General features: G+C 39.6%; 1 protein-coding gene and 1 non-coding gene across 9 annotated transcripts in view; both read left to right on the plus strand.

Moving 5' to 3' along the window:
* Positions 1-22,076, plus strand: part of KATNA1 (katanin catalytic subunit A1) — a 24,615-nt gene extending 2,539 nt beyond the window's left edge. The window contains exons 1-13 of one of the 8 annotated variants that reach the window (XR_012628172.1): positions 2,602-2,693; positions 6,641-6,705; positions 7,693-7,867; positions 8,579-8,736; positions 11,033-11,216; positions 12,791-12,912; positions 14,264-14,369; positions 14,711-14,869; positions 15,969-16,095; positions 17,663-17,797; positions 18,067-18,193; positions 19,203-19,389; positions 21,734-21,836. Coding sequence is in view for 7 of the 8 variants with exons in the window: in XM_074862882.1 (XP_074718983.1) it covers positions 6,671-6,705; positions 7,693-7,867; positions 8,579-8,736; positions 11,033-11,216; positions 12,791-12,912; positions 14,264-14,369; positions 14,711-14,869; positions 15,969-16,095; positions 17,663-17,797; positions 18,067-18,193; positions 21,734-21,932 (1,527 nt within the window). In the remaining variant the exon portion in view is untranslated. Of the gene's footprint in view, positions 1-2,565; positions 2,698-6,640; positions 6,706-6,918; positions 6,938-7,673; positions 7,868-8,578; positions 8,737-11,032; positions 11,217-12,790; positions 12,913-14,263; positions 14,370-14,710; positions 14,870-15,968; positions 16,096-17,662; positions 17,798-18,066; positions 18,194-19,172; positions 19,390-21,733 lie in introns of those variants that run through there. The other 7 variants (XM_074862888.1, XM_074862882.1, XM_074862884.1 and 4 more) reach the window with 7 other exon arrangements.
* On the plus strand, positions 2,264-2,334 carry TRNAG-GCC (transfer RNA glycine (anticodon GCC)). The gene has a single exon. It is a non-coding gene; the product is annotated as a tRNA-Gly (tRNA).
* Positions 22,077-23,445: the final 1,369 nt, after the last annotated feature.

Consider the following 23,445-nt stretch of genomic DNA (forward strand, 5'->3'; position numbering starts at 1 on the left):
CCCACCAGTCTTTTGAGTATTCTGTACTTGTCTCTGTCACAGCATGGGCATCCCCTCTTGCCAGGTCTCTGCATACTTGTAGTCCAGCTACACATGTGGTATGTGATCTCAGAGCTTACTGGTATGTTTGGTTTTTATAGGGTTATGTGGTGGTGGCTTCCGCCATAATCTCCAAGTCCCCTGATGTTCTTATGAAAAGAATGTGCATTTTTTTTACGCTGACTTTTCTAGCCAGTAGCCCAGAGCATTGGTCCCCTTTGTGCTGGAGAACCAGGTTTCTGGTTTGTCTGTCTGTGCCCAGTAGTTGAGGAGCTGAGGCTTCCTTGCCCCTGCGGACTGAACTGTTAGCGCAGCGTGTGTATTTGACCTAGGGGACGTGAGTGGATGGTTGCATTGACGCTTACTTAAAAGATACTTCAGAATTAGAGAAAGAATTCCAGCCTAACTGAATTATTGGCTACTGGTAATCAGTGACAGGGATCCCTGAGTTCTAGAAACTGTTTCTGTTTTCTCAGAATCAGTTTCTGTAGTGTAACACCTGCTGGGGTAATAAAAAATACAATGAATCTTTATAAGGAGTGAAAATCAAATTCTTGTTTTGGCTAATCAATTATGAAATGTAAACTTTAGTTGCCCAAATGCATTAATTTTTCTTTCATTCTCCATCACACCCCTCTCCCCTGAGTCCCCCTTAAACTCCCAACAGCTCTACTGATTTAACAAAAAATTTGCATGTTTAATACTAGAAATGTTATCATACTTAGCTGGCATTTCATGTTTGAAACCTGTTCTCAAAAGTATACATTTTGATGTTCAAGAGTCCAGTTTATTGGTGCTCTTACCCTGTCCTCTGCTGCCTCTCTCATCAAAATAATTAAATCTTAGTTATTTATTATGCATACATTATGTATCATGAAGTTATTCCTTTCCTTGAGAGAGATATGACAACATATCACAGCTTTCATGTTTATTAGGAGGGAAAAGCGTCTTTGAGAAAGTCCGCTTCTTTGAGTGCACATCTCAAACTGCTGATGCAGAAACCAGTGTCTTATTGCAGAGCCTATATTATATCCTAATTCTTCTGCCTTTAGTTTGGGGGAGGGGCGGGGTGGAAGTACAGCACCATTTTTCATTCATCAACAAAGGAAAGATGGGTAATCCCTCCAGCTCTCATCAACCAAGTGATGTGATACAGTAACACTTAGAATTTTAGAAATGCATGAACAGCTGTCTTTAACTTAGAGCTAAATGTAGAAATACTTGTTTGAAATTCAGACGCTTATTAAAGGGATAGACTAAAATTGCCAATTTAACAATGTTAAACGGGTACAAATGTACGAGCAAAAGGGTAAGAATGGTTGTGATAAACTTAAAGGACTATATCATGCTGCAGGTCTACTGAGTTCACCCTAATGGACTATCATAAGGTGGCTGCATTGTGCCAAACGTTTAGATCCTATTTGCTGTGAAGCAGCTGAGTCCATTCAGACAGATGGTAAGTTACCACTCTGTCAGGGACACCATATGCAAGGACAGTTTCCTGTGGCTTACTGATTTTGGCATATGGTTTTCCACAGCCCTGCGTAGTACATGATGAGTTTTCTTTCCCAGAACAACACTCTTTATAACAGAGAGAGAGCTGGAGACAGTCACAAAGCAATGAATGCATAGATTAAAATGGATACATGCTATTCACTAGGCAAAACCCATCTTTGTGAATCATGGAAGGTAAATAGCTGAATGAAGCCCTTTTTTGCTGATTGATCCTACTTTAGCTCAGCCTGCTGTCCATCAGGGTGGGCCTGGTCTGCGTTGGTAGCACCTGATCCCTCACCATGCTGCATCTTTCCTCCTTGGAGGTATAAACTTGGGGGTTTTTGGCCTCTCTGTGCTCTCAGGCCTCTCATGTGCTGGTGTCAGGTTACACCCGTGGCAACGCCGACGAACTCTCACCACATTTCTCTGTTTAATACACTTAAAACGCAAACAGTATTTCACAGCAACGTTTCTAATATAACTGGAATTCCTAAGATGGCCGTGGTATCTTTCCACTGTCCTTATTCTTGCAATATCTCCGGGGAGAAATTTAATCCCCCTTAAAAACACATATAGGCCCCTTCCCCTCAACCGCCGCCGCGGGTTTTCAAACGGTCGCGGCGGGGCGGTTCCCCTCGCCGCGACCGTTTGAAGGCGCGCGGCAGCGCAGGCGCAGTTCGCCCTTGTCGCCTTCGACTGATGGAGGCGGGAGAATATTGTCGCACGAGCATTGGTGGTTCAGTGGTAGAATTCTCGCCTGCCACGCGGGAGGCCCGGGTTCGATTCCCGGCCAATGCATCGGAGTTTTTCCTCTCCCCTTGGACTTTTACGTTCCTCCCCGTTAATTTTTTTTTTTTTTCTCCCTTAAAAATTAAAAAAAAAAATAGCTCATCGCTCTTAGTAATGTTAAAACAGGCACCAACGTGTTGTCGGCCCGCTTGGGCGGACCTTCAGTCTCACCACACACACCCCCAGTCCTCCCCGAGCTGGAAGTGACGCAACCGGATTTGTCTTCAAACTGCCGGCGGCGGCGGGAGGAGGCGGGCAAGGCCGGGGGAGGGGTTAGCGCCGCCGCCGGAGGAGGAGGAGGAAGAAGCGGAGGGGTCCTGGCTGCTGGGAGCTGCTGCTGCAGCGGTGGGGCCGAGCTCCGGAGAGGAGTAAGTGAGTGAGAGAGGCTCGCGGTATCTTCCCTGCTCAGGGCGGCCAGTTGGCGGGGTGCCCCTCCACTCCCCCCGGCCTCGCCGGGGCCGTGCGCTGTCCCTGCTCGGCTGCCTGCCTGAGGCGAGGGGCGACGCCCGCTCCCCGCGTGGCGTGGGCCTCCCTGGGGGGACCCAGGCACCTCTCCGCCCTGGGCGGCAGGAGGGGGTCGGCTCTTCTGTGCCGCGGCCCAGGGGCCGGGCGCCGCTCAGCGAGTGAGTCGCCGCGGTCGTTGCTGTCGTGACACCCGTGACCATTACACCGTGGTCGCCGGTCTTGTGTCACTGCTGTAGTCACGCGTGCTCGGGGCCGCGCGGGGCATCGCCGTGGCGTCCCTGAAGTCAGCGAAACGCGGCTGCCTGGAGGTGTGTGGCCGCTCAACACCCTGGCCCTGCCGGGCTCCTCTCTGAGGGCACCAGTGGCACTAGTTCAAACGCTGAACTTTGGCTCGTACTTCTCCCTTCCCCCTCTATTTTTTTTTTTTTTTTTTTTTTTTTTTGCTAGTAAAGTAAGCTTTTTGCAGTTATACCAGTTTTCGCTCCAAACAGAGAGAAGCAGTAGGCAGCAATTCTAGATATCCGTTCTGCTGGAGACCCTTCTAAATTTTTTGAGAAATCTGCCAATTTAACATTGACCATGTAAAAGAATACCAGCCCCTGTGAAATGGGGAGTAAGTAATATGACTTCTTTTAAGTCTTTTGAAGTGCTTAGCCTCGAAAACAAAATCATCTGCCAACAATGTTTTGTGGGTTTTTTTGCATAAACAGCTAGGTATGCTTGTGTTCGTGGTTGCTGATGGTTTTTCTTTGACTACCGTTACTGTTACATACAGTAAGTGGATGAGAACGAGTTTGTTTAGTATCCAATAAGTCTGACAACTCTTCTATTTCCCAAATAATTAACACAATCGCTTGTTGATACTAAACGTTGCTAGGAGTGGATGTTACGAAGAGAAGTTATTAAAGCTGGGAGAGAGCTCAAATGTGATGCAGGCTACCATGTCATCAGTAAAAACTGATTCCTAAAAACTGTTACTTTGAGAATTTTTTTCTCTTCTGGCTTGCTGAGAGAACTTTCTGAATTTTACATGATTTCTTTGAAGTCAGAGCTTGTATAGCAGGCTGAGATAATGGAAATGTACACTGCCAAACTTCAGGCTCTGGCTAAGCTCAAACATTAAGGTTAGACTCTTTGGAAGTATCTTCCTTGTATGGTTTGTGCTGTTCTCTGAGTCAGCAGGGTAGCTGATGGGTTCCTTGTAGTAACTGATAGACCCCAACTTTAATATTCTCTCCCATCTGCATATCATCTCTTCTTTTATTTTTTAAAGCGGGGGATTTTTTTGTGTAAACAGATTGATACTGTGTTCAGTTACAGCTTCCCAAATTCTAATGTATGAATGCAAGCAGAAATTATAGTCATTCCTTATGATAATTCCTTGAAGTCATTGTGGAAAACATGATGAATCCCAGTGTTTTCTTGGTGATGGTCAGGCTGTTATCTTTAAAATAAAATATAAAAATTCCAAAACATTCTCAAAACTTGTAGGTACCTTGAACCTTCGTTAGGTTTCAACCCCTGCTGCTCTGGACTGTTCCAAACTCTAGAAGTCTTTTAGGTGCTTGGAGCAAATGATAAAATGTATTCAGTTACTGGAGATGGGTTAATTTGGTGGGTTTCTGTTGTGTTAATTTCAGGCAACCATATATACCCACAGCTAGTGTAGAGAGCGAGTATTCTTACTGTACAGTGTGTGTACACAGTGTAGAATTAAACCTGCAAGACAAAATGCTTAGGTTATCTTCCTTATATCCTGTTTGCTGTAAACTTTACGAGCTCATTACTATTTCAGTTGCTGTTGGAACATAAATAACTTCACTGGGCATGATTCATGGAAAGGTCATAGCTGATAAGTGCAGCCTTGTTGCTTTGACATCCTGTTGCAGGATAGTATTGGGTATTTGTAAATACTTTAAAAATTAAGTGGTGCAGTTTTGTGTTTGGGTTTTTTCTCATTCTTTCAGGTCTGGTTTAACTCTGGCTTTATGCATGTTCACGTGTCTCCCACGTGTGTTTTACACCCTACTCTGAGCTGCCACAGTCTGCCATGATTTCTGCTGCAAACTTTAATCTGGTTTCAGATTAGTACACTAATTACTTTTTTTTTTCCCATCTTAGAACTACTACAGCATCTTTGGTTACAGGTGCAGTAAGCCTACAGACTCGCATTAGTGTATCAGCTCTGACACTGCCTGGATTCAAGTGGCAGCAGTGGTGGCATGTCCACACATAAGCAGAGCCAGCAGCTTTTCTACCCCACTTGTACACAAGAGCCTTGTATTTGGAAGCCACTTCAAGCTCTTCTGCTCTTATGACTCAATGTGAAGCACCAAATTAAATTGGTTTTCTAGTTTAAACTAAATTCTCTTGCATTTTCAGTGCCAGTGATGAAATGGATAGATTCCAGGATTTTCATTGAAATTACTACTTTTGGTTATGTTGGAAGCATTGTAAACTTAAGTGAGCACTACCTTCCCCCCTCGCCCCCCCATGAGATGTTAGTAGCTCATTCTTCTGTGTGTTTCTCCCTTCTGTCCTTCTGTTCTCTGTCTTCCCGCACCTGAAAATCACATTTACTTTTTTTTGTTATGTGCAGTACTGTAATTTTAGTCCAGAGCTTTCATATCTTTCTGACTTAGCCTCCTTAGGGTTTTTTTGATGCTTGCTATTTTAACAGTGCTAGATGAAAACTACTCTTAAAAGCTTTTATTTTTCCTGGATATTTGAACAGAATTGCTGTTCTGCTGGGATTGCTCTACAGCATTCAGCGTAAAAAAGTTACCTATGACTTCTCTCTGTATTTGGAAGTCTAGTGTGGCTTTAGCAACTTGCTCTTACTTGATTTTTTAAAACGTTTATTAGCATCTTGCTCAACTTGTGATTTCAGTAGTGTTAGTCATCGGTTTGAATTCTCAGGACAGGCAAACAGGTGTATCTGGTAGGATGAGCAGGAGTGGAAAAGCCTGCTCCCAAATATAGCAGGGAAAACCTTGGTAATATCTGTGTGATGATCCATACAGCAGTTGACAAACATCTTCAGGCTCTTCCTCCTGAGGTACAAAGCAACAAAACTCCCAAGTCAAACTGTGTCTGCAAAGCCTAATTAGCCTGGGATATTTATAGTCTTTGTAGTTGCTGGTCACATTAACTATATCAGCTTGTGGACATCACAGCCAGCTCAGCGAGTCTCTGGCCAGAGTGAGATTATATAGTGTAGGTTCTTATGATAGCAGGTTTCCAGACTCCACCCCACAGGTCCCTTCTGCGAGGATGGGTGTGGGCTGTCAGAGGCCTGTCTTCAGCTCCTCTGCTGCCAGAGTTTTGCTGTTTGGGCTGAAACTTCTCACAGCAGCTATCTGCTTCTAGGAAAACTGGGGAAGAAGAGGAAGGAAGCCAAGGATGTTGGCTTAGGGATGGATCAGCTGTGTGTCCGTGCATAAAGCTACTCAGGAAGGGGACAGTAAAAGGAGTGGAAGTCTTAAAATATTTGATTTATACTTAGCAGCCCCTACTTAGAATGGGGAGCTAATATTTTAGCAATAGATTGTCTGGTGTGTGCAAAGTGTGGCTTCAGAAACGTCTGATAATGTGTCCAAATTTGACCCTGACCTGGTCTTGTGTTCAGTCTTAAGTCAGTTTATTGCGCATGTGACTTCGGTACCTCTTACATTCTTTAAATAGTTGATCTGTATCAAGTATGCTTCATCCCAGGGCTTAGCCGCAATTGCCTGTCTGCAATTGCCTCTTACTGGTACTGGCTGGCTACAGGTACTGAAATGAGAGCAAGACAACTCTCTTGCAGGCATGTTTATTAGCTTATTTTAATGTTTTCTGTGCTTGGTTCTAGGAAATTAGGAGGAGAGTGGTGAAATTCTTGATGTGCAAGAGACAGGAAAAGTGGACACAGTGCGGGTACCTTAGAGAAGAAGGGGATAGCTAGTATAAGTAATATATAAGAACATAGGACGACTGCTCTATGAACAGTGGTGACTGTAAAGAATAACTACTGCTTCTACTTATTACTGTACTTGTATAAATAATAATTCTATGCTATTCTAATCTAAAAGTGCAGATTCTGCTAATGCTACAAAGTGGAAGTGGTCACAGTCTGTGATGTTTGCTCAAAAAAAAACCCCCACCACCGGTGAGGAAAAGTAGCATGGTTTGAAGAATATGTTAAATAAAGTGGGTAACTACACACTAAATGTTTAATTGTGGTCATTCCTTACCACTCAGTGATAATTTAGCAGCCTCAACGTTTTTCAAGAGTTTCTTTTTCAGTGTAAAAATAAAGGTGATAAGAAGATGCAAGCTGGACATTGAAAGTGGATATTTGTTTCAAAGAAACATTAAATAGAACTACAGAATTGTTAAATCAAACAAATGGAAAAATAGTGTTCTCCACAAGGCAAAATCCAACTGTTAAACTTATATGCATGGACTGTTAAGGCAAAAAAATTAACAAAATGTAGTCCATCTGGAAAAAGGGCTTTGGTTTATTGTTTGCTGGGTTTTTTTTAAATCACAGGCCGGTATAGTATGGATGATGCTGTAGTGCTAACGGTAAAATACCAGTTTATGTTAGAATAGAATAAAGAGGGAAGGAGGGTATGCAGTTGTGGCTTGCAATGGTGCATTTAAATCTGCATAACTTATATATGCTTTTCAACAGAATCTTCATTGCATGGAACAATTCTGTGAAGTTTCATTTCTAGTAATAGAGAAACAATTATCTTTCTATATGGATGACGTTTGTTCTAGGACCTTTTTCTAACCAGTATATTTCCACCTTCTGTATTTTGATATGCCAAATGAGATAATGAGGGTATGAAAATCGTTGCAAAAATTTGTTCTGGTTCTGGGATTATTTTTTTCCTTAGTATTTCTTATTTTTTCCAGCTTCATGTTGAACATGAGCCTTGTTATGATCAGTGAGAATGTAAAGCTGGCCCGTGAATATGCCTTACTGGGAAATTATGACTCTGCAATGGTCTACTACCAGGGAGTTCTTGACCAAATGAATAAGTACCTCTACTCTGTCAGAGATACATATCTGCAGCAGAAATGGCAACAGGTAAATAGTACATTTCTGGGACATTTTGAGGGAAAAGCATTAAAGTAACAAGAATTGCCTATGTTATGGTAAACAAAAGTATAAAAATACAGCATTCTCTGATAAACTGTAGTGCTGTTATATATAGGCTTTTTTGTTATTAAAGTTCTTTTGGTATTTAAGTCATCTTTATGACTTCTTGCTCTGACAGTGACAAAACAGGCAATGGAACACAGCCCTGGGGAGCCAGCGCACTGTCTGGCTTGTCAGCTGCTTGCTGATGGGTGCCCCTGTTACGCTGAAGTTTTTTAGGCTGGTATCATTTTGAATAGTCCTATTTCCCTCTCAGTGTTTTAGTAGTGTGACTTAGATCCTTAATAGAAACTGAGTTGTGGCTGCCATGTTAATTTATCCTTAACACATACCATTATTTTTCTCCATTGACATTCGATCTGTTAGGTTGTGCTCTCTTCTGTCATACTTGTTTAATATGAGAAATTTGTCAGAAGTCTCTTTGGTGTTAAATCCAAAATCTATTTGTTTATCCTTTAAATGTCCGGAGGAAGGCAGGAAAACCTTCTTAATATCTGATGTACATTATTCTTGTCTATTGAAGTAGAATCAGGTAGCTTGTGAAACCTTGTGGAATCCATCCAGGCATTACATGGGCTTGAACAGAGGACTGTTACAAACTTATTTGCAATGTGCTTAATCTACTTTTTTTTTAATCAGGTTTGGCAGGAGATAAGTGTGGAAGCTAAGCATGTGAAAGATATAATGAAAACACTAGAGAGTTTTAAACTAGACAGTACTCCATTGAAAGCTTCACAACAAGAATTACCGGCTCATGATGCAGAAGTCTGGTCTTTGCCAGTACCTGCTGAACGTAGGTAAGAGGAAACCTGAAGACCTAAATTAATGTTTATAAGGGCAAAGTGTGCTTTGACTTCAGCCTGTTCCTGTGTAATTTTTGTTCTAGAACTTACATATGTGTATCACCAGCAGCTTGCCACCATTTGTGGTGAAGAAGATGCAGTTTTGAGGGAGAACATTCTGGGGCTTTTATCTTACATAGGTTTGACTAATGTCAAGCTGCATTTTGTTTTGTTTTGTTTTTTTTCCCCTGGCTTAAGATAAACTTGTCATTCCATGGAAGCTCAACTCTATTCCTGAATTGATCTTCTCATCAACTTTAAAATGATCCTGCATGTAGCTGATATGAAAAGGATGAAGACATATTATCAGAGTAACAGTAAAATCTAGAAGTGCCTAAGCTCAGTTCCTTTTGTTTAGCAAGGTGGTTCCCTGATCTCCTTCAGGAACTGGTCAGTTAAGCTCAAAGGAAGGGGTGGGAACAAGCAGCTGCAGGCAAGTCTGTTTATTTCAAAAGTAGTTTTGAATTATGCTGAGTTAGTGTCTGTGAAGCCAAGGCCATGTGGTGTGGTTTGACAGTGTAGCTCCTACTGAAATGGTAGTCCTACCCTCGTCAGTTGCCTGAGTTTTTTCACTTTTGTCTCCGTTGTCATTGATTAGCTGGTTCAGGATCCTAGATTGGCAAAAAAATTTTGTGGGGCTAGTGTTTTCTTGTGTGGCTTTTAGTTTGTTTGGCTTTTGTGTTTGTTTTTTTTCCTGAGATTTGCTATCTGAACTGGTTAATTGGAGGTTCTAACACGTGCCAGTGGTAGCATGAAGGAGGGAAGAGTAGTGCATGCAAAGCAGACATGGAACTGTGCATTCTGTCAGAAAGTGAATAGTAGATCAGCTTAGCTGTACTGTCAAACTGTTCTTTGAGGCTTTGAACTTACAAGCTGTTTCTCGCAGATGGAGAACTTCAGTCTTTATGGGTACATTTTTACATTTTTTAAAAAAATTGATTTATTTTAAGCCTGCCTTCTGAAAGAAACAGTTCTCGTGTGATCACCCTGTTTCTGTTTATCTCATTTAAGAACTTTGGAACACTGCTAGCCAATTTCGTTCAAACCTTCTGGAAGAATAGAGTCTGGGAGGTAGAACTTTCCTAATGTTTTGAAGCTTTCTGGAGAAGCAATACACAAACTCATGTTTCTGAAAAGGGAAAGACTTGAGAGAACTGTTTCTGTTCCATTTATCTTGCCAGCTGGTGAAGTATTGAGTTGTGGTAATATGAAAAAGCCACAGTGAAAACTTGGGCCATGTTGCATTGGCATAGCTACAGTAAATTCCGATACTGACATAGCAGAACTCACTAATTTAGGTGGAAATTGGACGTGTAATCACACTGCTCCTGTATTTTGAGCTTTGGGGTGGAATTTGGAGGTGGCTAGGTGTTCATAAATAAAAATATAGGTTGGTAGATACTTCATTTGGAGAGTGAAAAGACTTTAACGCTTCTGATCTTATCATTAGCATATTCATGTTGCCTAATATGCATTTCACACTGAAGAGGTATGTACAGTTCTAACAAACTTGGTGCTGGGAATCAGTTAAAGACAACTTTTATGAAGGTACTGAATCCTGATATGTCTTGAACGATAGGTCAAAACACATCTTCTAGTTCAAGTAAATGCTCTCAAAATCAGAGTCTTCCGTTTTCTGTTCTCTAGAAATATCCTTGAACTTAAACTTGACTGATAGCTTATTAATGCTGGAATTTTAGGAAGGCCCATGCAAAAAGTCTATCTGTGAGAGTGATGGATTTGTATGGGGAAGGAACTGAATTTTTAAAAAGAAATCCATAATACCAGTCACGATACTGGTTTGTTCGTATGTGCTTCTAAAAGTAGTCTAGTTTCAAACAACTGGAGGCCTCACGTACACATTTTCTTTCCCAGGAAGTAAAAATAAAACTGTCGTTCCCAAGAAACCTTTCCATTTCTTTGGGTAGGAGAGTGAGGACCATTGTGATAAGGAGGAGATATATTGGGGGGTTTTCTTGTTTATTTTTTTTCTAAGCTCCATAATACTAGGATTACTTTTATTTATGAAATATAGAAAGCAAGGAGCTTGTTTTAAGCAAATGAGCCCTGAGCTTGCAGCAAAGGGAAAATGGTTTCTTAGTGACCATCTAAAAATGTCTGTCTTGTTTCTGACATACAGATTTTTATCTTGAGCAAAGTGGCTTTTCAGTTTGTAACCACTTGATTTGGTTATGTAGTGCTCACCAGTGACTTTACACTGAGGCTTTTTGCATATGTTACAACTAATTAGACCTTCGCCAGGACCCAGAAAACGTCAGTCTGCTCAGTGCAGTGATTGCAGAGGTCACAATAATCGTATAAGTGCAGCTGTCAGAGGCCCTCACCGTCCATCCTCTCGAAATCCCAATGATAAAGGGAAGGCGGTCCGCAGCCGGGAAAAAAAGGATCAGCAAAATAAAGGAAAAGAAGAAAAGGTAAGCTTGCAAATAACTTCATGAAGTCGAGAAACTCAGTCTTACTTTCTTAATATTGAATCTATTATAAAATTAGACACCTATAAAATGTTTCTTCTGTTCAAGTCAGCGTGCTGATTTGAATTTCACCTCGCAAGGTATTTTTGCTTTATGGACAGTCTTTGGTTACGGATTAATTAAAAAAAAAAAAGCAAACCACAACCCCTTATCTAGAGGAAGTGATCTTGTAAATAGGGGCTTGTTTACTGCAGCTTGGAGAGAGTTGTTTAAAATTATACCACTCAGTTCCTGAAACCAAGCCTGGTGGAGCTCATTCAGATGGGATGTCCTTGCGGGTTCTTTAACTGCTTTTGTATGTTTTAGACTGAGATTGACACGCCTGTTTCAAAGCATTTCAAGATTTATTTAATCTTAAAGGGAGACCTTTTACTTATTTTTTTTCTGTTGAGATCTGGTATTGGCTCTGCACTCTTTTCAGTTTAGAAGAAACAAAAACCCAGCATACTTTGTGAGAGAGAATGATCTGTGATCTATTCTTTGCAATCGGAGTGCTTTAATTTTTGCTTGTGTTCTGGTCTCCATAAATTTAGCTGATGGCCAGAGTAAGAGATCCTACTGAAGACACTAAATTCCAGTCTGAATAAAGTCTGAATAAATCAAATATCCATGTAATAGCTTCAGCAACCTTATGTTGTGGCAAGGTGTCATGGCCTGTGGAAATAGTATAAACCACAAGGGTGGAATTGTTTAGCTATGTAAGCTACTGCTTTTATTAGGAGCTAAATGACATTGTCTTTGAGTGATAATCCTCTCTCACTAAGGATATACACACACAGAGACAGGATAGGTCTTTTTTCTTTTTTACAGTTGTTTTGTCATCACCAGTGCTTGCTGTTAAGTGTATAAAAAATGGGGTATGTCTAGTGCATTTTATTTCCTTTCAGTTGCATGGCCTTGCTGTTTGAGCCCTTTCAACTGTGCAACTTCTTTGCTTCTGCTCTACTGCAGAGCTGCTTCTCTGCTGTTGTTGTCCATGCTTCTGTATCAGTTAATTACCTCTTTTTTACTCCTGTGACCTTCCTGCAGATCACCTTTGCTCATCCTACATATCAAAGTCCTGCTTAATTTTTTGTGTGTCCCATATATATGGCATATTTATGACACTTAACAGGTTTTGAGATACTCTAGCTCAGTGTGACACTTTCTGATCCAGTCTCACACGTAATTCCCCCTACCCAGCTACTGTCAGATAGCTTTTGATTTCTCTGGGAGAAGAGGTGAACACTGTTATACAGGGATAGGTGTATGCAGTTTTGATCACCTAGAAAAGCAAAGAAACGGTATCAGTACAGTATGCTGACTTTGGGGAGAAGGAAGTAGGACCAGGGTAGTACAGAAGTCTGGGTGAACACATCAGTCCTGCAGTGCAGCAGTAATAGGGATGCTTCATAATTTTCATGCTGGCTTATGTTGCCACCTTCTAGAAGTATTATGCTGTTGTTGACTTGTTATAAAAATCCATTAGTAGCATAACCATTGTTATGTAGTTACGTTGTTATATCCTATATATGCAGAACAAATCCACATCTGAGATTTCAGAGTCTGAACCAAAGAAGTTTGATAGTACTGGATATGATAAAGATCTAGTAGAAGCTTTGGAAAGAGATATAATTTCTCAGAATCCCAACATTCGATGGTAAGTTTGAATACTGCTGCCAGTCTTTTCGAGTTGTTTCTTTTTTATCTTATACAAAAGACAATAATTAAGTATTTTAGCATATGCTTACATATAAAAAGTACCTACAGATTTTCTTTACCCATTAAATAGGCAACTAAACTTCTTGCGTAGTTGAATATTTTTTTAAACTTTTTTTTCCACCCATAGATTCATAGAATAGTTTGGGTTGGAAGGAACCTTTAAAGATCAGCTAGTCCAACCCCCTGCCATGGGCAGGGACATATTTCCCTCGTTCAGGTTGCTCAGAGCCCCATCCAACCTGACCATACAAAGCTTCTCAAGCTTTTCAAAGAGTCCTGAAATCAATATTTGAGATACTCTTTTGCATTGTTCTAGTGTCTGCCAATGTCTCTTCATTTAAAAACCTGTTTTTCTACCCAGGCATGTACCAAGATAGAAAGAAGTTATGTCAATATAGGAACCCTTTGAAATCTTGCTGGACGTGATGTGACTGCCAGTATAAAATACAACCATGTGCCAGTACCTTTACATAAATGTGTTAAATATTAAACCTTATACAAAGGTTGTTTTGTGTTCCAGATGTTTCCAAGCTTAGGTGATTTTGTGAGGATTAAATGAGCAAAAATCTTCTGGAAATTACAGTCGGCTTTAAAAAAAAACCCTGAACAATCCCACAAACAGCTTTGTTTGCATGCAGCTGTCATGTATTTCAGCTTAATATGTAAATGTATGTTTCAGTTTTTATATTGAATCTTAAATTACAGCTTCAGATTTGAAACTAATTCTCCATATAGATATGTTTTGAAACCAAAATATTACTTGGGCACATGCTGATAAGTGGAATGCCCTGAGAGTTACCTTCAAGAAAATAAGACCTGCCTATAAGGTATCTAAGAATTAATACATTTGTAACTTTGAAAAAGAATTCTAAAAATTCTTTTTAATTCAGCTCCATTTACTAGTCTTCAGTAAATTTTCTCATAACGATGAAAGATTGTATTGAATTTTCAGGGACAGTCAACCTTTTGGCAAAAGAAGAATGCATCATCTGTAACTACCATAAGTTTAACCAGCTTGCCTTATTATTCTTTCTGTGAATAAGAACAATGAAGCTCTAGTGAAATGTGTCTCTCTTTGCTTTTGCATCCAGCTCGAGTCTCCTAGCTGGATGTCAACTGTAGTTGTTGTAGGCTTTTGCCACTAGAACGTAAATAAATCCAACTTGTTTTCCTGAATTATGGAAGTGCTGTTACATAACAATAAGTTTAGTTGCATATTATTTTCAGCTGTGGACCGATTCTTTTGCAGCCTGTCTGAATCTGTCAAACAACTTTCTCTTTCTTGTCAGGGATGACATTGCTGATTTAGTAGAAGCCAAAAAGCTACTTAAGGAAGCTGTAGTTTTACCGATGTGGATGCCGGAGTTTTTTAAGGGAATTAGAAGACCATGGAAGGTATGAAAAAATCTGATTCTGCGATCATAAGTAGGATTCTGAGATGGTATCTTGGTGGAACAAGAAATTTCAGATGTTTTACAGTTTATGAAATTCTTTCCACTTTTTAGTAACAAAATTTATGGTAAGTAGTACTAACAAAATAAAGATGTCAGCCAGATAAATAGACTGTCTTCAGCTATGTTGTTCTAAGTAAGCAATAGTAATTAATTACTTATCTTTGAATAACTTCTCAAGGGAAAGTTTACATCTAGTATTTTAATATTACACTATTAAACAAACAGTGAAACTGTCCGTGTTTTGATTCTTGTCCTAAAAGTGGTTCTTTTTCATTTTAATAGGGTGTGCTGATGGTTGGTCCTCCTGGTACTGGAAAGACCCTCCTAGCAAAAGCTGTAGCCACTGAATGCAAGACTACTTTTTTCAATGTTTCTTCTTCCACACTTACCTCAAAATACAGAGGAGAGTCTGAGAAACTTGTTCGTCTACTGTTTGAAATGGTGATTGATGTTTCTGAACATAAATAGTGAGATAATGAAGTAGAATTACTTCTGGAATAGTGAAACCTTGCCAAGGTTTAGAACTCATAGCGTACATAAACAAGCTTCAGACACTTTAGGACCTTCTGATTTGGCCATGTACATTCAAGATCTGGTTATTCCTAAATAGCTCTATAAAAAACTGGATCATCTTTATTTTCAGGGTTAGCTTGTTATATTAGAGGTAGCTCACTGTAAGCTGATGAGTGCTGTAGAACATACTTGAATGTAAAACTAGATTCTGGGTGAGAATCCTACTTAGGCTGCGAGTGTTTTGTTGTTATGGATGTTTTTTCATTTGTGTTTAAAATTAAGTGGACTTCCAAAGTGTAGGTGGCTTCAAAGCACCTAACACTTGAAATTGGCTCAGCATATGGAATTTTTTGTTCACGTGTTGCCAGGTTTGCATGCAGTGTTTGCAAGGGTGCCCAGTACTGAAGGGGGCAGCAGAGTTGCAATTACGGTAGGCAGAAAAGTCAGGAAACAAAAGATCTTTTACAATATAGTTTGATCATATGAAATGAGTTGATATCATGCCTATCAGTCAGAAATGCCTGTACACAATGGACAGCATCTCAACTGCTGCAGGCCAATAGCTTTTCTTATTGCAGATCCTTGTCTTTGACCTCTCTTGGTTTCAGAAAGGTTGGAGTTATTTTGCAGTTGACCTGTCTCTTGGACACCATATTACAGTGTCCTAGCTTAATGTTTGTCCTAGCTTTAAGTGAATTCTTATTCAAGTATTCTGTGATGACTTTCACAGTTATAAATGTTATTCCTAATGTGTAAAACTTCCTTTAGCTTATTAAACAGTTGTTTATAGCCCTAACAATTATAGGACTTTGCCAAAAACTGTTCTGCTCAAATGTTATTAATGAATGCACAGCTGCCCTATAGTTGTGTGCAGTGGGCAAAGAGGGGGAAGATTAGGTGGTGGTTGATACTTAAGAGGTGGTTCATTGGGGTAAATGTGTCATTACTCAGCTCTGAATACACTGCTATTTCTTAAATGCGAGTAGACTGCCATTTCAGTTTCTGCTTTATCTTTTGCTTTCTTTAGGCTCGATTTTATGCCCCAACAACTATATTTATTGATGAGATAGACTCTATCTGTAGTCGCAGGGGGACTTCAGAGGAACATGAAGCTAGCCGACGTGTGAAGGCAGAACTGCTAGTTCAAATGGATGGTAAATAACCTGATCACTGGGAAGTGCTTGACTGGAGGAAACCTGAGGGAGAAAAAGAAACAAAATCAAAACTTCATTCTTCGGAAGCAATTTGTTTGAAAGCCTTACATAAAATTGGGGTAAAAAGATACAAGTTGCACTACTCCAACTGTCAGTGTGGAAGGAAAAAAGATACCAGTTATTTAACAATCTTTCAGCATCTGAGCAATGACCTTATATTACTGACACAGAATAATGAAGATTCAGTGGAAAATACAAGATTTCAAAACTACAGAAGAAAAGAAGTAGTAATGGCGCCTTTCAGTCTTTGCCGAGCATAGCGCTTACTTCTTCAAAACCCAAGTAAAAAGTGATTCAAAAGAACTGTCACCTTGTTCCAATTTTGAACTTCAAAGGCAATTGTTACCCTTAACTTCTTTGGGATCTCTTTTTTCCTCCTAATGATAGAAATAAAAAATGAAGGCAATTTTTTTATAGAAATGGTTGAAAGAGTTTTCTTTTTAAAGCACTGAGTTCATTACAGCTGTCTAGTTAATATTTCACCAATCAACAATGCTGTGCAAAGTTGCTATAAAGGCATCCTTTTTATACTTTGGTGAGCAGGGAGGCAGAAAGGAGCAACTGGAAAGTGCTAATCTGTGGAGTAATTTGTGATAGAATTCCATGAGTCAGAAGATTTGTGTATTTATTTCTGCTTCTCTGATGTTGATACCCTTTTATGTTTGACTTTAAATAGCAGCAGAGCTCTAATACTGCTCTCATAACTCAAGTATGTACATAAGCTAATTGTATTAGTAACAACTATTTGAAGTCCTTTTACTTGAGCATTCATAAGTGGTGTTTTATATGCAAATTTTCAGGCAGACTAGGTACAATGGCTATTCCACAGCACAATCCTATGATTATAAGCAAAAACAGTAAATGCAGAGAGTAGCAAGTTTAATTAAATGAACTTCTTCATATAGCAGCAGTTTCACAGTACTTCAGAGACTGAGGTGTTCTCTCTGCCTCTGAGAAGTTGTGGTTCAGTTCACCAAATGTAAACATTCACTTCAGCAGGTTGTAAGAATCCACCTGTGTATGTGAAACATTTGGCCTGAATTCAGAAGTGAAGAAACCTTGTAGGGGAGTAACACTTCTTTTGCGTGGCTGTTAGTGAATACTGTTTGAGGGAGGGGCAGGTGTTTGGTTTTTGGTGTGGTGATGGTTTTGGGGGCTTGTTTTGTTTTTCCTCCCATGCCAGGACATTGATGTGAAGATTGAAGCACTGTAATGGCAGAAATACAAACAACTCTGCTGTAAAACCGTTCCAGCCATGATAGAGAGGAACTTCCTGATCTGAGCAATGGCATATGCCACTGCTCCTAATTAAACAGAGGCTCCATTTTTGCTTGCAGGCTTTCATACAGATGAAAAACTGAACTGTGTTGCACTTAGTGATTCTATCGCACTTAGACTCACTAAAGTGCAATAGAGTAGCTGCTTTAATATTACAGAATTGTGGATATTGTTCTCTCTATACATTAAATTTCACAAAACATTTTACTACTTCTTTTCTCCAATGCAGGTGTTGGAGGAGCTACTGAAAATGACGATCCTTCCAAGATGGTCATGGTACTTGCTGCTACTAATTTTCCTTGGGATATTGATGAAGCCCTAAGACGGAGACTAGAAAAGAGAATTTACATTCCTTTACCATCAGGTATGAAGACTTGGGGAGGGGAGTGGTTGAAAAGACTAAACTGTAAACTTTATCATTATTCTTTTAGTTTTAATGACCTGGTTTAAAAATCTAATTGATACATGTACACAAATTCGTTTGTGAATTCAGGACCAGGTTAAATCTAAACATTGAACATTTACCTTTGTAGTAAGTATTGTGTTCTTATTCTTCTCTCTTACCCTTCTTCAATTCATTATTTATCTTCAGAAAGTAAATGGTATAGACTCAATTTTCTATTCTTTGATTAGCAAAAGGTAGAGAGGAACTCCTAAGAATAAATCTGCGAGAGCTGGAACTGGCTGATGATGTTGACCTTGCAAATATAGCTGAGAAAATGGAGGGTTATTCAGGTGCAGACATTACCAACGTATGCAGGTATGTTAACATTGCATCACTTGTGTCACTATTCTACAAACTCTGAGAAAACTGTTTGTAAAGTAACTAATTTACATGATTAAAGTTGTTGGATAAGAACAGACTGTAACATGTCTTTTATGTATGGCTAAAAGGTGAAATACTGTGTTAATATTTACTTAGATTTCCATTTGATATTTTCATATAATAATGATGAAGAGCAATTGCAACATAGTCATCTAAACAAGGTATGATTTGAGTAAAATTTAATGTTCTTTCATGTATACCAGATTCCTTGCATGAGGAATATCCACAGGATGGTAAGCTTTAACTTCTAGAGTTGCAGTAATTCTGCTGAGGTTGTACTACTTCAGCAGAATATCCATGTGTAAGAGGTGATAGTGGCAGAGGCTTCAATAGCTAAAGGAAAAATGTGGAGTGTTCTTCCTTCATGCCACAGAAAAGCTATACCGTGTTGTGTGATGGTACGAGAGCTGTGTACTCAGCACATTGGCTTTAGTGATGAGCGTGACTTAAAGTTTTCTTCTCCCTTCTCCATCTCCCCTTCTCCTCAGTACTGTTTGCATACAATCATTTGTGGGCCTATTCTGTAACCTAGGTTCCTGAAATAATTGACTAAAAGTACCTTCTAACCCTTCCCCCGATCTTTTCTATCAAAAATTGAAAAGGGAAGGAAAGGACTGATCTTCTAGGAGACTAATACCAGTCAGCTGGCTTACATCTGAAGATTTGCACTGGCACAGTTGTAGCGGTGGCCAATTATGGAATCAGCAGTAAGGGACAAAGAACCAAAACGTCTTAAGATGCTGTTGTCGTCTAATAAGCACCTGTGTAACTATGCTTCCAGGCTTTGGAGGTAGCAGTGCAAGGCTTGAACTCCTAGTTGTGCCAACGCAGCTGTTGTGGGGCTGTACTTTGAACAGGATAGGAGAACTGTTCTGGATTAAAACCACCTCCTCGTTACTTTCCTCAAACGCAGATGCATTTCTTGCCTTGACTTCTAATACAGCTCTGCAAACCCTTGTCAGCACAGCGGAGAGGACAATATGCTGTGCCACAGGGATGAATGCCAGTAGCCTGTACGCAGAACTGCCACCAAAGGCTCTGTCAGCAGGGTCGCTGAAGGCTGAACTAAGAGTTTGGAGCCTCAGTACTCTTTCCTGAACAAACCTTACACAGTGTCTGGGAAAATAATGGTATGTTAGTTGCTCTGAGTCAGTGTTGTGCAGATTTGTTTCACTTGTTGATGAATTTGTGGTGTTCTTTTGCTCAGTTCTGGTGTTGGATGTGCTTTGAAAGGAGTTTGTGCTAATAGGTTCCTGTTATACGAAAGAGAGTTTATTTGACCTTCTGCTTTGTGCATTTTAGCTGCAGTTTGTCTCCTCTGGCCTGTTCAGTGTTCGTTATTTGTGATTAAATTTATACTGGATACCAATACACTTGTTTAAAAGTCAGAATACATGTTTTTCAGTGAATTTCATATATATTTATATACACATGCACACTGTTGCTTTTTATTTTTTAATCAAAGTCCATTTGTAAAAATACTATTAAAAAAAACCAAAACAAAAGCAAGCAAACAAACCCAAACAAACACCCAAGTCTTTCATTTGTGGCAGTCTCCTTAGAGAAGACTGAGTTGGCAGCAACCAGAAATCCAGACAAACTGGTGTTTGGATGTGCATGATTTGAAATTAGTAAGAAAGTACTCGTATTAGCCTGCATATTTACACTTTGTTGATGGTATCAGGAAAAACAGATCTCAGACATGGATGTTTCATTTACATTGAGACAAAAAGACATACGGCTGATTACAAGTGCTTTTGCATGGTTCAGACTCGCAGTATATAATATAGTAAAGTTCAAACTTGTAGACTGTAACAGTCCTCACTAGTGACACAAGCAGAACTTAAGGAAAAGTGAACCAAGAACTCCAGTTTGTTCAAGTTACTCTTCTACTTTAAAGAATTTGAGGTGAAATCCAGAGTGAAAACCAGTTCAGAGATAACAGTACAGTTCCTAACAGTCAGCATACAACTACGAAAAAATGAAGGTGAAACTTTATTTTAAGAAGGCATTCAGGAACTATCAAATGCATCTAAATTGCATATTAGATGTGAGTATGAACTGACTTTGAGTCATTGTTTTGAGTGGACTGTGAGGGTTGAAAGGCCTTTGGAATGGAACTGACCCCTGCTGTGTGTTCCAGTGGGTGGCCTCGTTTTTTGAACATAGTTTTGGTACTTCTCCGGGCACTAAGAGCGCATTTGAGAAAGCACTAAGAGTTAACGTTGGAATGGCTGTCAGTAAAATGACTTTACAGAAGAAAGTGGTGGCAGCTGTGCTTAAATTTTGTCAGGGTGTTGAGGTACGGTGGGGTGTTTTGGTTGGTTGGTTGACTGGGTTTTGTTGGGGTTTTTTGTAGACTGCTGTCTGGAAGCAAATGAGATGCATGGGATGCTCTCACGCCCTCCCCTTGCACAGCACCAGCTTTTAGTTCACAAATGGTGGTATAACAGCAAAGCACAGTGATATTTGACTAAGATGGAGTTCAACAAGGCAATTTTTTTGGGTTGTTCTGAAATTCTAGTTATGGTGTTATGCATTCTAATTGCTAATAATTATTTAGTAAATTCATGCAGTCTGTCAGTTATGGTTTCCTTTAGGGGAAGGAACTGAAACAGAATATGCTGAAACCATCTTTATAAATCCTCCTAGAAGACAATGTATAAAATATTTTCTCTCTGGATTCTCACCTAATAATATGATATTATATATCCTGTTGTGATATCCCCAGGATTACCCTTCCATCTTTACTGCTAGAAAAAATAAGTAGGATTTTCTTCTTATAAGCTACATAACAATGAATTAGCAGGAACTTTAGTCTTTCAGTGTTATCCATTTATCACCTCACAAGCTCATCACCGGCTGCTACTGATATTACTGTTGGAAATCCAAATGCAGTCAAACTTAATGCAGCAAGAAAATGACACACTTGTAAAGGCACTTAATGCTTATTGAGGCCAGAAGTTTGAGGGGCTACTGGCTGGACAGATTTTGTAGTTTAACATATAGCTGTGAATGTGTAGGATGGAGGTGTAGATACTGTTGACCCCTCTGTCTTTGAAGTGGGATTCCTATTTGGACCAGGAAACATTCAAAACATTCCAGCCACTTCTATATGTAGAAGTGAAACCATTACTTTGCCTTGTTTCTGTTTAAAAATACTATAAAGAGCAGCTACATTATTGGCATGCAGGGGCATTAGATAAACCAGTTAGTCTTTGCCTCTTTTGCCTTGCCTAGTAGCTATTCAGAGATCCAGTGAGAATAAATCCATATTTGAAAAATATGGCTGGCATAGTATTTATGGTAGGTTGTACAAGCACTTGGAGATCTTCCTGTAAAATTTACAATTCTTCATTGTATCTTTTTGAATGCAACAGCTTAACTGGAGTGCTGTTGAGCCTTTCAAACAACTGAACTCACCGTCCTCTATTGAGTAACTTTTTTTTTTTTTTTTTTTTGCATTCTTAACAGGGATGCATCATTGATGGCTATGAGAAGGCGTATTGAAGGCTTGACACCAGAAGAAATAAGAAATCTTTCCCGAGATGAAATGCACATGCCAACAACTATGGAAGACTTTGAAATAGCTTTGAAGAAAGTTTCTAAATCTGTATCTGCTGCGGACATTGAGAAATATGAGAAATGGATAGTTGAGTTTGGATCATGCTGAGTTGTCTTATCTTGAAAAAGCCACCTTACGTCTTAAAACAGCTTTAGAATAATAAGTAGTGTGTCTGTGCACTGCGTGCTCTTTTTAATTTTTGTAATTTAAGAGCAACAGATGTCTAAATAAATCTTTTTTTTAAAATGCAAATTCTGTCTAGCGCTCTTTGAAGTAGCTCATAATTTACCCATTTTTCTCAAATGCAAAAGATACTGATGGGATCTGCTTTAATCTTCAAGATTTTAAAATTACTTAAGTTTAATACTAGAACTCTTGCATCAGAGGGTTTACTCTTCAAAAATAGCTATTACACCAAAAAAACCCAAACTAGCCCTGCTAAATGAGTAAGAGATGCTGAGAATTAGAAAATGAGATGAACAAGATGCAGTTATGTAGATGGTTTTGTGAGCTGGTCTTGGAGAATTCTACCCTTAAACTGTTTCTAAGGCATTAATAAAGAACCTGTACAAAGGTTGAGATTTAGAAGAGCAACCCTTGTGCTACTAACAACCAATAGATTCAACTGAAGTTTAAGCAAGGGGCAGAATCATCACTGGTTTACAGTATCTATTAAGTAATATTAAAATATGTTCCGTCTGTAAACTAATCCCGTGCAGGCAGCAGTGGTGCAGAATCACATGTGTAGTCTCCTTGTAAGTCTGAGAGAAAACAAAAGCTTTTTGGCACTAATTCTGAAATATGTTTTTCTTCCTTGACTGTACGGTACTGTAAGCTTCAAAACTCTCGACTGGTAGGTTGGGTCCTGGTTGACACTATACATTTATTCTGGTAAGGCTGTTCTGGTACGGATGGCAGTGTGTGTGTGTTTTGTGTGTGCTCAGCTGATTTCTGTTCATAACCCTGACTTTATGATTGATGTAAAATCTAAATTCTCTTTTTGCGTTACTTGACAAGTGGAATGTAGAAGCAGTTCTCGAATAATTCTCCAGTGACCATTCAGGTCATGGGTTTAGATTTTGCTCAACAGTGGTCATTGTAACTAAAACGTCTATCATTTCTGTCCGTCTCCTATTATTTTGGAAACACTTCTTCCTGCTAGCTGGTCTCTGAGCAGACAGCTATAGTTCTGCTTACAGCTAACCCTCACACTTTTTCCTGAATTGAATATATCTAGACTTGTTCCAGCTAGTAGGTACATGCTGTACGAAACTGGTTGTGGAATTCCTGCTTGTGTGTCTCTTCAGAGGCTGGAAGGCAGATGGGAAGGACAAACGATAATGAGAAGTTGCAATCTGAGTAGAAGGCAAATGCATCCCAAGTGTACAGTTGTGTAAATACCATTATCGTGAACATCTTGTTTACGTACTTGAAATTCACCACTATGTTGTGAGTGACAGCTGGACACTCTGAAAAGGGGCTTTCATCAGTCCTGGTGATGAGATGCGCCAGTAAGACACTGAGATGCAGATTGTTGAGAGCTCCTGACCTGGCATGATGAACCCAGAAATGGCGGGAAGACATTCAGGTGAGTATGCAGGTGTGTGCATTTACAGACTTC

Source organism: Strix uralensis, chromosome 3 (assembly GCF_047716275.1).
Source record: "Strix uralensis isolate ZFMK-TIS-50842 chromosome 3, bStrUra1, whole genome shotgun sequence".
Classification (NCBI taxonomy): Eukaryota; Metazoa; Chordata; class Aves; order Strigiformes; family Strigidae; genus Strix; species Strix uralensis.